Source organism: Rhodamnia argentea, chromosome 7 (genome assembly GCF_020921035.1).
Source record: "Rhodamnia argentea isolate NSW1041297 chromosome 7, ASM2092103v1, whole genome shotgun sequence".
NCBI lineage: Eukaryota > Viridiplantae > Streptophyta > Magnoliopsida > Myrtales > Myrtaceae > Rhodamnia > Rhodamnia argentea.
The window spans coordinates 23,532,349-23,548,409 of NC_063156.1; the positions used below are offsets into that span (position 1 = coordinate 23,532,349).

Consider the following 16,061-nt stretch of genomic DNA (forward strand, 5'->3'; position numbering starts at 1 on the left):
TACCAGTAAAATGAAAAATGTTTTACCCTGATTAGGATCGGAGGAAAGCTGAAAATTTTCACATGGGTTGATCTGCTTTGTTAGTTGAGAAAAAGGAGGATAAGTAATTGATTTCTCCACTCCCAAGTGGTAGCAGCGCAGGAAAGAGTGGTTTGAAAAGCGATCTCTGGTGAATTTCAAATTCTACCTTCTTATCTGTGCATGAACAGATATGCATGTTCTGCTTACGGCTAGATGTGGCAATGTAAGTTGTGCCCATGGAAGTTCTTCGACTTCAATGGATAAGTGAGTAGGCTGGAGTGAACTGGTATTGGTACTGTTCCATACCAGTTCTTGGACAATTGCCTTCTTCAAATCCTATAAATTCATTCCTTCCTGCTAATGCAAACTTAGCATATTAGTTGGTTTTGTAGATTCCTATCTGGTTCCTACAAAAGATGATAATTTTGACAGCATAAAAATACTATGGAAAACACTAACTAGTTGTTAAGGGGAATACATAAAGTGTTTTGGCTTTTTCCCACTTTCCGGAAAGCAGAAAATCCTTGTTTTGTTGTTTTGAAAAGCCGTCAAAAGCTGAATATGAATGAGAAGAGTGCCAAGATTACGGAAAGATTTGTCGGTTGCATGATCTGATCTGATTGTATTTGCGATGGAACACTCTGATCATTTTCCAATAAGCCGTCTACTTGGAGGAAAAAGGGGTTCCTCCAAGGTTACCTTTTGCTCCCTTCCCATTTCACTCTCTGCAAATGTACTTGGAAAAGGCAAAGATCTACTTGCAACAGTGAAACGCAGCTTGCTGAATTGCAGATCATATTATCAATGAAGAAAGATATCCTAAGTGAAATGAGGAGGTGGCATTTTTCCATATGGCTCCTGGAAAGCTACTAAAAAAACAGAAAAATTGCACGTAAATCACCCCCTCAATGTGAAGCAGCTGACTTATCTTGGTAATGATAGCCAAGCATGGAAGCGTGGAGGCAGCTTTTTGAGACCATTTCTTGTGCTTTCGGTGATGCTGGTATGAGTAAATTTGGGCAATCATGCAAGTTCCTCATCACTGGTTCACCCATCTATACATGTGTGAGATCATTCTATATGATGATCAATTAGCTTTTCATTTATAATATATTTTATTGTGAAGGCCTGGCACAGAATTGCTTGCCTGTAGACAGAGGATAAAGTCCATTGTCTGCCTCTGGTTTGGCAGTTCTTGCAATAGCCACACTGATTCAGATAGAATGTTTGTGATTGTGTAGCTTTTTGTTGGAAGCAATACTTAAATTTCTGTACCAGCACTTTTAATCACCCAACCACATTTCCCTTCGTTAGATCTAACATTTCGAGTACAGCATGGCTTGAATTTATATCATTATGGGAAAAGGTGTCAAAAAAGTCATAAATCCATTGCATTAGTGTCAATCCAGTCCAAAATTCTTTCAATTAGATCAATTTAGTCATAAACCTTTTGTATTTATGTCAAATTATCAATTGAGTTCATTCGATCAATTTTAGCTAGAAATGGCTAATATGGACGTTAGGCGTCCTACATTGGATCTTATAAAATTGGAATCTAAACTATTCGGTATTAAGCATGCTTAGATACGATCCATTTATTATTGTCCAAATGGTGAATTTCTTGAAAAATGTAGACATTCTTAGAGAGAAGTTGATGGTGGCTTCTATTGAATTTGTTGATGGGAGCTTAATCATTGTGAGGCCACCTTCTCAAGAAGACAATCATTAGGGGAGTGATTAAGCCCTATTGAACGAGCAAGCATGCAATTCAAAAGGTGGAGTGGATCATGATTAGGGGAGCCCCACCCACAATGATATCAGGCACTCTAATTTTGACTATGGAAACCCTTTTTTTCTTCTATCCTGGGGTAAGTTTTGAACAGCAATTGCTGATGCAATTATTATTCAAGCAACCTTTTATCCTCCCACATATTTTCCTAAATCAACTTATTGATTTAATGCAAATACAATGAGATAGAAAATGACAATATGCACACCATCGCATGTTATTCGTGCAATGTTGAAAAATGGGGCTTGTAAGTGCATTCGAAAAATGCGAACATCGTGGATTGGTCCGAAATCAAACAAGAATTTTTTTTTTTTTTTTTGGGGTATGGAAATCAAACAAGAAGTTCATAATCAAATAGGTGAATAGAGGAGATATAATTTCAAAAGTTGTTTTTTAAAACAGTGAAAGCAATGTCGGATGTGGATGTATCAAACAAATTTTGGACATCGATGGGTACTTTTCAACGACAAAATATAAAGAAAAGACACAAATATGGGAAGGAAAAACTGTTTTTTTTTGCCCCACTATCCCTGTAGCAATCTTTTAGATTCCTTGGTGACTTGAGGGAGAACTAGTAATCAAGCTCCTAGGATTTTAGGGTAAGGCAACCACATTCACACTTGTGGAGGAAACTACACTTTGCACTTCTTCTTTTTCAAGATTTGATAGTCTCTCCTCTTCTCTTATGAATGGCTCTTTTTGCAACCTCATTCCTGAATTTACATGTATTTTAGACTGAAAAATGCCACCTGACATTACGAGAAGCATGGCAAAAAGAGTGTAAAATAGAGGGTTCGATGCCCCTCACTGAAAATATAGGGTTTAGATTGATCTCGAGAGAAGTGTCAAAAAAGTTTTAAATCTATTGCATTAATGCCGGTTCAGTCAAAAATCTTTTTTTTATACCAATTCAGTCATAAACCTTTTGCATTGATGCAAATTAAGTTCTAAACCTTTTATTGGTGCTAATTTAGTCATAAACTTTACGTATTGTTGCCAATTCAATTCTAAATATTTTATATTTATACCAATTGAGTTAATCCCTTCAATTTTGAGTGAAAATCGCTGACATGGACATCAATTGTCCTATATGGCACCGCTAGCGCTAACTTGGACATTTTTTAATATTATTTTAATATTTTAAATAATTTTTAAGCATTTTTTTTGTTTTTTTCAAAATTATTTAAAATACCAAAAAAATATTATAAAAAAAAATATCCACATTAGCGTCAACCGTGTCACATAGGATAATTGACGTCAATGCCATTGATTTCCAATTAAAATTGGTAGAATTGACTCAATTGGCATAAATGCAAAATTTTTATGACTAAATTAGCACTATTGGAAAAGGTTTATGACTGAATTGGCACTAATAAAAGGTTTACGACTTAATTGACACCAATACAAAGGTTTATGACTGAATTGGCACCAAAAAAATATTTAGCACTGAATTGGCACTAATGTAATAAGTTTAGGACTTTTTTCACCCTTTTCCTAATTGATCTTCATCACAACTTATGGAGTATATTTACCGGTACGTATTCTAGTTATGATCACACGAAACTCGAGTACGCTTCAGTAACTTCTCGACGTGCAGCTTATCCATCAAGTTAGCACCTCGAATAGCTTTTTGCCGTCTCTCTTTGATCAAGCTTGTGTGTCAAAAGACTCAAAAAGTATGCTTGTTTCTTGCTTGAGCCTTTTGTTGGGTCTTTATGAACCTTTTTCACCATTCCCTTTTGGTGCTTCCTTCTGAATTTCTCATGCCGCATCGGCACAAAAGAGATGGCGTTTGTTCAAAATTAGAGGCCCACGTAACAAGATAGAATAATTTCCAGGGTAGCGGACGTGCAAAGCCAAGTTCAAAGGCCAAACTCTAAAGGCATTCCTTGCTTCCTTTGTACCAAGTTTACCTTCCTACCAAGCTAAGAATTGTTGTACTTCATGTATATAACATAGCTGAATTGTTAATGTAGCGTTACATACCTAGACAAAATCAAAACTCATCCCAAGTCCTTGAAAAAAGATGCCGACCTACGCATCCGATTCTGACACCGACACAGCACCATTGGGGAAACTGTTTGGTCGTCAACGGTCGATGCATGAAGTACTTGGTGGAGGACAAGGTAGCGACCGACCGTATATATAAGTACTTCTATTCTCTGTAGGTCATACTGAGGATTTAATCGATGGTGCATTTGCGTTGATAATTGAGCGTTTTGAGATCTTACTGAACGAAAAGAGTCCTTGCGTCCTTGCCGAGCATGCACTCCCGTATATGCTCAGGAAAAGCTACTGAACGAATAGTCTCTGCACTAAGTTGTTCCCTCCCGCGTCTTGCTTATGTCTTCCTTCATTAAGGTCTTGGATCCTCGTGTATCGCTCCATGATTTTCGCCGGTGTTTGACTGTGCAGTGGCGGATATATTGCTGTGGAGGAACAGAAACGTCTCCGCGGCGCTTTTGGCCGGGACGACGTTGATATGGTTTCTGTTCGAGGTCGTGGAGTACAATTTCGTGACCCTGCTATGTCATCTCTCCCTCACAGCAATGCTGGTGATCTTCATATGGCAAAAAGCCGCGGAGATCTTCAATTGGTGCTTCTCTTACCCTCTCTTGCAATACCATAATCATCTGGAAATCGTCCTACGAATCCCGGTTTAACTAATCATTCCCTAAGTTGATTAATCTTTCTTCTCAGGGAAGCTCCCAAGATCCCACAGGTCATGTTCACGTTCGATCACATCGCTTCGACCTTTCATGGAAGATTCAACCAGCTCTTGTTGGAGCTGATCTACATTGCAAGCGGGAGAAATTTTGGTCAATTCATATTGGTACAAACTCGACCAATGCTTTTGCTCTTCCTTAAATTCCTTTTCAACGTCAATCGGAAGTAAAATTGAAGCAAATTCATTATTTCCCTCAGGCGATTATTGTTCTCTACGTGTTGTCGTTGATTGGAAGCTGCTGCAGCTTCTTGAACCTCCTCTATCTGGGTAAGATTATTATCATTTGCTGGCGAATCTGAGATCCTGTGCTAACGGTTGGCTTGGTTGATGTCGGTAGGGCTTTTCTGCATGGAGACGGTGCCATTCCTGTACGACCGGTACGAGGAAGAAGTGGACAGGCTGGTGGGCAGGATGGTAAGGGAGATGAGGAGGGTTTACAGAAGGCTTGATGCGCAATTTCTCAACAAGATTCCCAGAGGGCCAGTCAAAGAAAAGAAAACCAGATAGCTTCATGCTCATACGACCACAGAGACATAAGAATCCGATGATGCCAGAAGCTTCATACCCAACAGGAAGAATTAGGTTCTTTTTGCTGTAAAGTAACTAAGCATGTTAATATACGTGTAAAGGATGCCTGCAAGATTCTTACAGCTAAGTGATATTCAAATAATACGAAATGCAGTGTGGGAATAAACGAATCAACAGTTCACATGAGAACATAGATGAAGAAAAAAGAAGCAACTTGGACCAGCCAAACCATCTAAGTGGTTTCTCCAGCAGCTTCAGAGAGATTAAGCCAGATTACTCACATAATTATCTCTAAACTGCAAAAAAAATTAGAAGACGAGTTCTTTTCAATGAATTTCATTGACCAACGAATATTTAAAGTAGGTCAAAATAGCCAATGTGGAACAAAATATCACGCTGGTACAGCACTTGAAGCCCTCATCTTTTCTGTCTTGGCACGTAGCCTTTCCATGAAGGCGGGGTTTGCTCTTAGTCTGTTCTTGACATATGAAGCTCGGGCGTCATCCACCAGTTTATTGGCTTTACCGGCCTCCTCAATGAGGGATAACAAAGTCCGAAGGCAATCCTTTCTATTTTCTTCTCTATGCTCAAACCTGTGATGGTGAGGAAAGAATGTTTAGATCAGCAAAGGATCTTGCAGTACGAGTTGCCCAAGTCCCGAAGAAGGTGCAACCACACACAAATTTACGAATTTAAATTAGTTAAACAATGACATGCAGTCCGTGAGAAGATGATTATGTCATAACTGCACAAGAGACATACATTTGTCTAGCTAATAGTCCTTAACAAAAGAAGCAAGATGCAGAAAGATAGACCCATCACCCCAAGTCATAGTAAGAGCAGAGCCATCTCCATGTAAGGAAAGCACCATTTCTTGATAGTTAATGGCCATTCAGGAACACACAAAAAGGCCATCGTGTGTTTATTAGCCACAAAATCAGGAAAAAGAAATTAAACATCTTTTCTCATTTACATTACCTTTCACTGGTGATCGTGAGCTCGTCTTTCCCTGGATTATACCGCTTTCCAACAAGTTCTCTAAGCCGCCGAAATTGATACTTTGAAAGCCCAAGCTCTTTAACAGTCACAGCCATTTTCACTTTCCTATTCTTCGGATGCCACGCATCGCCACCGGGAGCAAACACTACACGGGTTTGCCAACGAAGTATTGGTCCCTCACCTGGTGGGTCATCTAATTCTTTTTTCTTATCAGGTACAGCAATCTCATCAAATTGTGGGGCTTCCTTTTCCATCATCTTGGCATATTTCATCACCATCTCATCTTCAAACTTCTTAAATTGTTCGAAGGCTTCTTTAGGTTGAAGCTCGCCTCTCTCACACATATCTCCCAACTCACTGTACTTTTCTTCTACTTCTTTCTTCATCTCATCTGTCAAAGCATTTCATTGAGACAGAATTCCAAGACAGATGCAACTTAAAATATATCAGAAGTACAATAGACAATCCAAAGGAGAATCACGTAACCAGGTTGCAATGAACTATGAAGGCAAGAAAGAAATAATGAAGGCTCCAAAGATTATAGGTCCATGACCAAATTCATGAACTTAGTGTAACACTCAGGAGTGCCATCCATGAAGCAGGGAGTCTTAGGAACAACTAAAGGGCCCATCTCCTTTTCAAACAAAAATAAGAGTATCCATGTAAAAATTCTGATGCCGAAAACCCCAAGCCAAAAAGTATAACTTATTGTGCATATTAACCTTCTAATTGTTCTTCACTTTGACTTGCACTCGCTAAGCTCTCAACTCTAGCAATCCATTCAGTTAGATGTATGCCTGTGTCTGCTTTCACTTTGTTCACACAATATCAAGCATTTCAGAACTGAAGAACAGAAACATACCTGGAAGAAGCTTATCCCAAGAAAGCATGTCCTCTAAAACCTGCTCACACTCCTTGGTGTTCTCCAAGTGACGATGCCTGATCGCCTCAGCAATAATCTCGTCCCACTTCATGTCGGACATATTGAAGTACTCATCTTGCACCATTTTCTTCTTTACAATCTCTCCCGCATCGTACAAGTTGTCAATTTCCTCATCTGTATCGTGCATATCTTCAAAATCGGATTCAAACTCAGTGTCCTTAACACCATCGATGGGCTGCATCCGGATTTCTTCCATCACCTCGTCATCTGTCTCCTCGTGCTTCCCTACCAACTTCCTCCGCAAGATTCCTTCCAGGATGGACTGCAGGGCCTCTTCGTCTCCTCCGAAGTACTTGTCTATCATCATCTTTAGCTCTAAACATAAACAAAAGAAATGAAGTAAGGGACAACTAATAAACAACCGCTCCAACAGAGCAACTTCAAAGAGACTAAACCTTGCGGAATTCATTCAAAAGGCGAGACCTGCAAGGCTGCGGGATCAGAAACATGGAACATTCCGAAGTACCAAATATTTACAAATAGCTCAGAACATATAATTCCAAAGCTACATCTTCCCAGGACACTTTTAGCTATTACCAAATCCAATTTCAGCAATGCGCAGGACACGAAATGTGTTCACCGGCAGGCACGATTCATGAAAGTAACCCGAAGACCCAATGGAAATCCAAATTGAATCTAAAGCAGGCCCGAAGATCTTACCTTTATTGCTGACGTCTTTGACATCGAGAGAGACCTCTTTCTTCTCAGACGCAGCATCGACCGCCACCTCCTTCGCCTCCGCTGGGGCCAAACCCGTCTCCGAAGCGGCGGTTTTGGGGGCTTCGCCGGACGAGTATAACCTGCGTGGTAGAGGCCGAGCCCACACGGAGAACGAGGAGGGCGAGGGGTTCAGGGCGGGCTTGGAGGTCGGAGGGCGGACGAGGCATCGCGCGTAGAGAGAAGCATTTCTCAGTACTCTGATCATGGCTGTCTTTCTCCCACGCTGTCTAGGGTTTTACAGTGGTTCTTGGTTTTTATCAAAGCCAATATCATTTCAAGCTAACTTAAATAAATATCTGACCACAAAAAAGAAAATGACATAAGTAAATAAATAAGAAAAAAATGCAAGGTAAGTCTTAGGAGTGAGCATGATTTCAGAGTAGAATCTAGAACCTGGAATAGAACCTATGGGAAACTTGTCCGGTTCCAAGTTCCAAGGCACGTAGAGTAGGTTTCGGGTTTCAAAAATTGAAGAATTTGTTTCGACGAGTAAGTTCCGGGTTCTAAATAAATGGAACTTGGAACTTGTAATGATTTTTTTTTTTTTTTTGCGTTTTTTTTAGTATGTGTATTCCCGTGATCATACGGTACTCGATAGCGTTCGATAATGAGCGTGTAATCTAGAACCATTAGTCTAAGCTTCTATTGTTGGCGATCGAGACTTTCGCTTTGCTAATGTTTTATATTTATTCATATACCTAAATATGAGTTGTGGTCAGTGGATTATAAGAGCAATTGATGGTCATTAAAAATGACGATTCGCCACAATCATTCAATCAAAAATACATATAGAACTTGGATAAACCTTGGAACCAATTTTGAAACCTATGATAGGGTAGGTTTCAAGATATACATGATAAGTTATAGGTTCCAAGAAATGATGAGCATGTTCTGATGAGTAGGTTTCGTATTCCAAAGGGAACCTATATGAAATCCGAAATCGCTCACCCCTAGTAAACCTAAAAATATCTCACAATAACATATATAAGGTCTTAAAATTTTTATTTTGTGCATTTAAATCCTAAAGCTTGCAACTTCGGTGTGCTTGACTCCTTCGATCAACTTCATGAATTATATGTGGACGAAAAATGCCAAGTGACATTTTTTATATTAATTTTTCTATCTTACTAGGTCGTCAATAAAAAAGACCACCCCGATTTTCCTTCCACTAATATCTAATAGTAAAACTAAAATGGATAATTATGACCAGTTTTAAGACTTAAATGCATAAAACGAGAGCTTTAGAACTCGCGTGTATTATGTGATAAGTTTTAGGTACCTCATCGTGATTGCGAATAACTCTCTCAATTGACATTGATTTTGATAAAAGTGGCTCTGTCGATCAGGATCTTTCACCACGAATAAAGATCTTCAGTCACGAAGGAGAATGTTTGACCATGGAAGGCCGGGTTGAGTAGGAAATTGACCTCGACCTCACTTCATGTGTGGTCCTATGCGACTTGTACCAATCTACTAACCTAAGCATCTACGTGCAATCACGGTCGGATGAATCCTTTAGGAAAATTGTCCCGACACACTCAGTCTAAGTAAATGGATAAAGAGATATTGTAACTTTTGAAGCATTAATCTCGTCTCAACATGCCCAATGAATGTTTCAAAAAGTGAAAGGTTTCGTTGGAAAAAAATTATCGAAAAAGTCCTAAACTTATTATATGAAGACCAATTCAGTCATAAATCTTTCAATTGTGCCAATTTAATTCCAAATCTTTTTACAATTTGCCAATTTAGTCAAACTTTTGATGATTTGCCAACTTTATCATAAACTTTTTGAAAATTTGCCATTGTAGTCCATTCAGTCAAATATTCAAATAATAAATTTAGGACTAAATTGATACAAAAAATAATTTATGACTAAATTGACAAAATTAAAAAGTATAAGATTGAAAATTAACTGTCGTGCAATAGATTTAGGTGGACAGTTATCCCCTTTTATTGGTATGCCAGAGTCGGGTAACTAAGAAAGATAAGTGCCACTGATCCACATGACCGAATCAAAAGACACGGTCTTCAAGCCCCCATGTCATTTGGAGATGGTTGCTGATGATGAGAAAGGAAAGAAACCAAGCAGCAGCAAAAGAGGAGAAGTACCTCCATGTCGTCCCTCTTTTACTGGCATTTGCCACATTTATCAGGCAGTAACACCTACTTATCCAAATCAATTTCATCGATACAGGGCACGGACCACGGTCCTCGTACCCCAAGAAAGGAGAGACTTTTGCTTTCATTCTTCATGATCTTGGATAAGACAGCTAAGGAACCTAAAACAACGGAACGAACTCCCCAGTCAGTGTTGCTGCAGTGCCATGCTAAACACGTGTCGAGTCGCCGAATGTTACCCACAAGGTGATTAATGAGTATGACAGTTGGAGTTGTGACCGATTTAGTGCCACATTCAACTCGTTTTCCCCTTTGCTAAATCTGCTCAACCTCGTGTGATGTTCTCGGGGATGAGTTCACCAAAGAGAGAATGCGCTCCGAAATCTCTGCCGAAGCCTCAGGCTTTGCCGCTTTCAGAGCCCTGTCTGACATCACCGCCAACTGATTTTCATCTCCTGAAAAGAGGCAAACAAAATTTTTGTCATACTCCATCTGCTGATTTTAGGTCCGCAAAAAATTATCTCAGTCCGGTTGTATCTTGCCTAACAACTCTTCAATTGCCATTTTGAGGGTGGTTGAATCAAGGTCATCTTCAGTTATAATCCTTGTTCCTGCTAAGTCTGCCATTAAAGAAGCGTTTTTGAACTGATGTCCCTCGGCAACGTTGGGTGATGGGATCTACAAAGCCAATGAGAGATCACTGTTACTTCAGCTTGGAGACAAAAAGCATCAATCTCTGTATGAGAGGATTGCTTAACTGCTATCTAGCTAGTAGTTGTATATTATGTTGCATGAGATGAAAAGAACACAAATATCTGCATTTATTGCCAAAGCATAAATTATATCTATCAGAGAACAAATTACCCGTAATGGATGAATAATTATTTAGCGCTAGTTCTGAACCCAAATCACTTAGGACCTACCAGGTTAACATTGGATTACTAAGGATGAAAAACATGGAACTCGCTAGCAACGATGACATTCAAACACTTTCCAGATATAATGATTGCTCTCCAACATCTTGTTGAGTTCTTCTCTGGTAATTTAGATTAGAGATTATCCAGAAAGATGATTTATGTAGAGCAACTTCCTCCGGATATTTGTACCCGTTAAAGTTTTCCAATGAAAATGAGGAGTCACAAAGCCAATGAACAAAACCTCTATTTTGTCTAGTCATTCTATCATAAACTATGCTGGCAATATATAGTGATCATACAGCGATGTAACAAAAGAATTCTTGTACTACCAGAATGGAAGGTTTTCCAGTTGCCAAAATTTCAGAACAAGTCATTGCACCAGCTCTCGAGACAATCAGGTCGGAAGCAGCATATGCCATATCCATGGAGCGCAAGAACCTTAAGTTTCGCAAATAAGTCAGATCGACAGATAAAAGAAGTATCATCGAGAAAAAACCAGGCACCATGAGACAAAATGAACACACTACAGTGGACATACTTTATCCCTCAGACCAGATGATGAGGAGAACATTCACAGGACTCAGAGGTGCCTACGACAAAGATAACATCCATCTCTAGTCGTGAAAACTGAAGTTATTGCTATCCTATAAAGCCACCTTAAGGGGACAAAAAATGACTTGCCTATGATGCTACAGCTGCTTATTATTGGCAGAACCCTTGTCCAAAGTCTTGAAACCTTGTCTTCTAAATGATATAGTATATGATGATAGGTGGTAATTTTGCTCATAACATATAAAGTAGGTAATGTTTCCTTAAAACTCTCTATGATAGCAAACCTTCAATGATGGCTCTTTCTTGACTGTCCCATTCCATCTAAATTTTTATATTTCTACCATTCCTATAGTTAGTCTAATATTGCCAGATTAATTCCTCTATTCGATGGAGGAATGACAGCATGCTGATTCAATTTGAGATACTTCCTTCAGCAATGCAAATTTTAAGTCGGACCATGCCATAACGAGAGAGATAGCTTACTAATCAACCATCAAACTTGAGGTACTCACGGACGCAACAGCAAGCGGGGATGGTTTCTGACAAGGCTTTCCATCTCGTTGAAGGACTCCACTCCAGTTTGCCATATGATGAACAAGTTCTCGTTCTCCGTCAGCATCTGATAATATAAATTCAGCAAGGCGATGTTAATAGTATAAGCACCCAAAGAGCCGCCGAGCACCAAAACCACTTTCACCACGGAATCGCCGACGCTCTCCACTTTCGGGAAGAAATGTAGCTTCGCCTCCACCTTCGAAACATTCCTCTTCAAGGCCAGCCTCACCGGGTTCCCGCACACCACGCACTTATGCTTCGGTAAGGAATCCACGGTCGAATTGAACGCGACAAACACAACGTCGGCAAGACGTGCGAGGATCCAATTAGCCAAACCGGGAAACGCGTTCTGCTCTTGAATCACAAGCTTAACCCTTCTCAAGACCGCGGCTAGACAAACAGGAAATGACACGTATCCGCCGGTACCAACCACAATATCAGGATCGAATTCTTGCAATCTCCGGTAACTCCAAATCACCGACTTAACCAAACGGTAAGGAAGAAAGACGTTTCTGGGAGAGAATAGCGGACGGTACAATGGAGTGGCGGGAATGGAGGTGAAGTCATAGCCCGCTGCCGCGACCGCCGTGCTCTCCATGCTCTTGGGCATGCCGAAGAAGAGGACTCGGATCCCAGGTTTCATGATTCTGAGCTCGTCCGCAATAGCCAAGGCCGGAAGTACGTGGCCGCCGGTGCCGCCGGCCGCGAATGCCACTCGGAGATCGCCGGACGAGGTGGACCCATCGGAGCTTTCGGCAGCCAGGCGACAGAGAAGTTTGGCCGACCTGCAACAACAACGAATGGGTCACAAAATTCGTACAAGAGAGAGAGAGAGAGAGAGAGAGAGAGAGGAGCTTGCCGGGGAGTCCTGCCAAAGGAGCGGCGATTTGGCGGATGGAGAGTGGGGTTGGTGGAGAGGGAGAAGTGGGAGACGGCGATGCAGGAGGCCATGCTTTAGGGATTGGAGCGAGAGTGAAGCCTGAGGAGGTGATTCTTCATTGGGTTTCTCCGGAGGAGAAGGCGAAGGAGTCAGATTCAGCGACTGAACTCAACTCTCTGTCTGAGCTCAAGGGTTTTAGCGGACCGCGAGAATGACAGTTGAATTGAAGTTGAAGAGAGACAAACCGGTGGGGTCGATCCTCTCAAAACAACTGTTCCTCAAAAAATTAGCAGCCGTTGGATCGATCAAACAAGAACAAATCTCATTCGTTGAACTTTCTCTTTTTATTTATTTATTTATATATACAACTCCTCAATAAAAATTCAATAAAATATTCGTGATTGCGATGAATTATAATCAAAGATTCATCTTTCATCTCTCGCCCTCCCTCGAGTGCCCTTCTGTTGTGGCCAGTGATATAATTTAGAGGGATTGAATAGGTTATTTAACAAAACTTGATTACTTTTTGTGAAGCAAAAACTACGCATGCCCCGTTTGTTCCTATCAAATCAAATGAAAATGGCAAGTAAAATGACATGGAATGCACGTAGATTTATAGTCGCTCGGCTCGATTTGAATAGGCCTACGTCTACTCTTCCAAACTAACGATAATCAACAAAGTCAAAGTTCATTAGTAATTCTCGAGATATTACAGATATCGCTTGCTTTGTTTCGCTCAAGGTGGGTAGATCATCCTACCACAACCAAACGCACTATCACAATGCTTGTACACTTATCAAAAGATTAACCGTTAGTGCATGACTCTCGGTGATCAAACCAATCAATCACCAAGTGTACAAAGAATTCTTGCAGCTCCCATAGTTTCGCCTCTTTCTACATTGGCTTGCATTGATCCTTTTTTTTTTTATAATCATCGATATTTAAGGAAATAATCCTTGTTTAACAGCATGATGAACAATATATAGGAGTCTCTTGGAATCGAATATAGCCGTAATTTCAGGCTTGCTATTGGAGCAGGCGAGCCAATATATTTTGTAAAACTCATAAACTAATGTCCGTACAAAAAAAAAAAACCTCATAACTTAATGGAAATAAATTGAAAGGGCAAAGGGACAACGCACAAATTCAGAGTTTTCCATGACCCCTAAAATATTATCCTTAAAGAAATTGACGATCATTAAATAAATAAATGTCAAATCGTGTACGACCGTGGCTGATTTGTCAAAGGAGCAAAGAAACATGCGCTTTTATAATTCAATGGTGGGCCGATGTTCCATCATAAATGCTCCGTCTGTTTCTTGAAAAATGAGTAATTTAAAAAATATAATATTTATACTTAAATCATTGGCGATTATGAAAATCTCTTGCACTGGCTTGTCGCGACCTAAAATTCGGACGTTCCAATTTTAGGTTAATGGATTGCTAAATTAATTAATTAGATTAATTAATTTAGTACGAACTCTCCCAAGTTCTACCAAATCGTGACTTATGGTTCAAATTATTATCTTTTTTTTAAATTTTTCGGAGCCGCCACTAATCATTTCTTGGTAGGTTGATTAGAAACCTAAATAAAATAGTGGGAGAAAACTATTTTATTTCTACAAACCATAGATCTTAAGTTCGGGACTTGGTTACATTAATTTTTCAATTAATGCCCTTACGGTACCAATTTCATGAAAAAAGTTTGATTTGACAATTTTGATGAATTATGACTTGCGGTTCAAGGTGCAATTTTTGGATTTTCTTTTATTTTTCTTTTATTTTTCTTTATGTATTTTCGAGATTAAAAATTAAAGGAAAATGAGAGTGAATTGGTTCAAGATCATCTTAAAGTTTTCGGATTTAACTTGCATTAATTCCCAAGTTTTTTAAGAAAATATCTTAACCCTATGTCGCATCTTTAATATCTATCCTAATGGATTCCCAAGATCATGTTTATTGAATGTAATCCATGAGATAAGATTTCTAGAAAATCCTATCTTTCTAAAAAATGATAAGACGTGGTTTTTAAGAAACCATATCTTGCTACATCTTTTTTTATTTTCTGGGATTTTGTGACATGAAAATTAAACATGAGACATGCATGATTTGTTTCTTTTATTGAATTTTTCTGATTTTTTTTTTTGTGATTTTAAGTTTTTATGAATGAATTTAAATTAAAGTTGCAAATCTTTTAATGAAAAGGATAATTACCGCTATTTCTTTCGAATTAAGTTTCGATCGACGGATCGACCCTAAAATTGAAATTCCCGCTATGGAAATAATTCCATCTAAAGCGATAGACGGACTTATTCCCATGTACGCGGTTGCGGATTAGGAAATTCCTAATCGATCACATTTTAAAATATTTTGAGAATCTTGAGTATCTTGAAGACTTTCAAATTACCACGAGATTATCACAAATTTTCCAAATATTCTCATAAATAACAATCTTTCCGATTTGAGCAAGAGGCATATTGCAAGAATATTCGAATTTTTATTTTCTATACTTAACAAGCAACTATTCCAATTAAGGCAATCAAATATCTCAATCTCGCAAGCAATTTTTCTAAGACATGCAATTAAGACTACACTCATGCAAAATAGGCAACGCAATATTGCAAAATTAAGTTTGGAAATATACCTATATTGCGATATTGCTTTCCCAAATTCGAACCGCACTCGAAAGTTGCACCCCGAGCTTGGGATTTCAAACAATCGGTTTGGACTCACAAACCGCTTGGGAACGGGGACCTTCGTGGATTGGCAACTATGAGCCCATACATATGGCTTGGACGAGTAGCGGACCAGTAGTATCCGAGACCACCAAGGATGGAAATTCCACGAGATCGTCCAAGGAAAATCTGCAAGAAAATATATGAAAGTTCTCCAACGTTGAGCAGAGGATGGACACGTCAGAATCCAATGCAGGACAACACTAATTTTGCTTGTTGGGCTTGAGGAACCACTTTGCTGACTTGGGGATCACCTGACGCACCACTTGTGCTGGGACTTGTCAAGATTCTCAAGTAGGGACGTGGCCTCTAGTCTCTTCCTTGTGATTTGTTGGATAGCACCGAGATCGAGATCAGTTGGACTCTCTAGGTTGGACGGCGAAAGGCATCAGCATGCCCCAGGGAAAGAGCTCTCTCCTCCTTTTTGACGAAAACCTCCTAATGTGGTCTTTTCCTCCGTCAAGCTCACGTGTGTTCTGAATTTTCTCAATCAATCTCCCCCTCATGTTACCGTAGGTGGCTTTTTATAGGCAAAAACTGATTATTTCTTTTCACGATCACATCCTTTCTTTCTTG

At 39.5% G+C, this 16,061-nt stretch overlaps 3 protein-coding genes across 3 annotated transcripts; 1 reads left to right on the top strand and 2 right to left on the bottom strand.

The window, feature by feature from the left end:
• Positions 1-3,776: 3,776 nt before the first annotated feature.
• LOC115734878 (reticulon-like protein B9) lies at positions 3,777-5,262 on the top strand. Its single transcript, XM_030665850.2, has 5 exons — positions 3,777-3,936; positions 4,226-4,406; positions 4,511-4,643; positions 4,736-4,805; positions 4,876-5,262. Exons 1-5 carry the CDS (start codon positions 3,837-3,839, stop codon positions 5,043-5,045), a joined length of 654 nt encoding a protein of 217 aa, XP_030521710.2. The 5' UTR covers positions 3,777-3,836; the 3' UTR covers positions 5,046-5,262.
• A 124-nt stretch (positions 5,263-5,386) lies between these two features.
• LOC115734877 lies at positions 5,387-8,061 on the bottom strand. Its single transcript, XM_030665849.2, has 4 exons — positions 7,669-8,061; positions 6,928-7,323; positions 6,045-6,456; positions 5,387-5,659 (listed from the first exon to the last, which is right to left on the bottom strand). The coding sequence occupies exons 1-4, from the start codon at positions 7,931-7,933 to the stop codon at positions 5,458-5,460; spliced, it is 1,275 nt and encodes a 424-aa protein (XP_030521709.2). The 5' UTR covers positions 7,934-8,061; the 3' UTR covers positions 5,387-5,457.
• Positions 8,062-9,605: 1,544 nt separating this feature from the next.
• On the bottom strand, positions 9,606-12,932 carry LOC115732599 (UDP-N-acetylglucosamine--N-acetylmuramyl-(pentapeptide) pyrophosphoryl-undecaprenol N-acetylglucosamine transferase). Its single transcript, XM_048282687.1, has 6 exons — positions 12,730-12,932; positions 11,828-12,655; positions 11,093-11,201; positions 10,389-10,524; positions 10,149-10,301; positions 9,606-9,899 (listed from the first exon to the last, which is right to left on the bottom strand). Exons 1-5 carry the CDS (start codon positions 12,819-12,821, stop codon positions 10,162-10,164), a joined length of 1,305 nt encoding a protein of 434 aa, XP_048138644.1. The 5' UTR covers positions 12,822-12,932; the 3' UTR covers positions 9,606-9,899; positions 10,149-10,161.
• Between the last annotated feature and the right edge of the window lie 3,129 nt (positions 12,933-16,061).

Excerpts from the sequence above, each read along its gene's own strand:
- LOC115732599 (XM_048282687.1), bottom strand. The coding sequence starts at position 12,821 with ATGGCCTCCTGCATCGCCGTCTCCCACTTCTCCCTCTCCACCAACCCC. Across the intron at positions 12,656-12,729 it reads TCCTTTGGCAGGACTCCCCG|GTCGGCCAAACTTCTCTGTC; the intron begins GCAAGCTCCTCT and ends TTGTTGTTGCAG. Across the intron at positions 10,525-11,092 it reads CTGGAAAACCTTCCATTCTG|ATCCCATCACCCAACGTTGC; the intron begins GTAGTACAAGAA and ends TTGGCTTTGTAG.
- LOC115734877 (XM_030665849.2), bottom strand. The coding sequence starts at position 7,933 with ATGATCAGAGTACTGAGAAATGCTTCTCTCTACGCGCGATGCCTCGTC. Across the intron at positions 7,324-7,668 it reads CAAAGACGTCAGCAATAAAG|AGCTAAAGATGATGATAGAC; the intron begins GTAAGATCTTCG and ends GTTTATGTTTAG. Across the intron at positions 5,660-6,044 it reads CTCACGATCACCAGTGAAAG|GTTTGAGCATAGAGAAGAAA; the intron begins GTAATGTAAATG and ends TCACCATCACAG.
- LOC115734878 (XM_030665850.2), top strand. The coding sequence starts at position 3,837 with ATGCCGACCTACGCATCCGATTCTGACACCGACACAGCACCATTGGGG. Across the intron at positions 4,407-4,510 it reads GCCGCGGAGATCTTCAATTG|GGAAGCTCCCAAGATCCCAC; the intron begins GTGCTTCTCTTA and ends CTTTCTTCTCAG. Across the intron at positions 4,644-4,735 it reads ATTTTGGTCAATTCATATTG|GCGATTATTGTTCTCTACGT; the intron begins GTACAAACTCGA and ends TATTTCCCTCAG.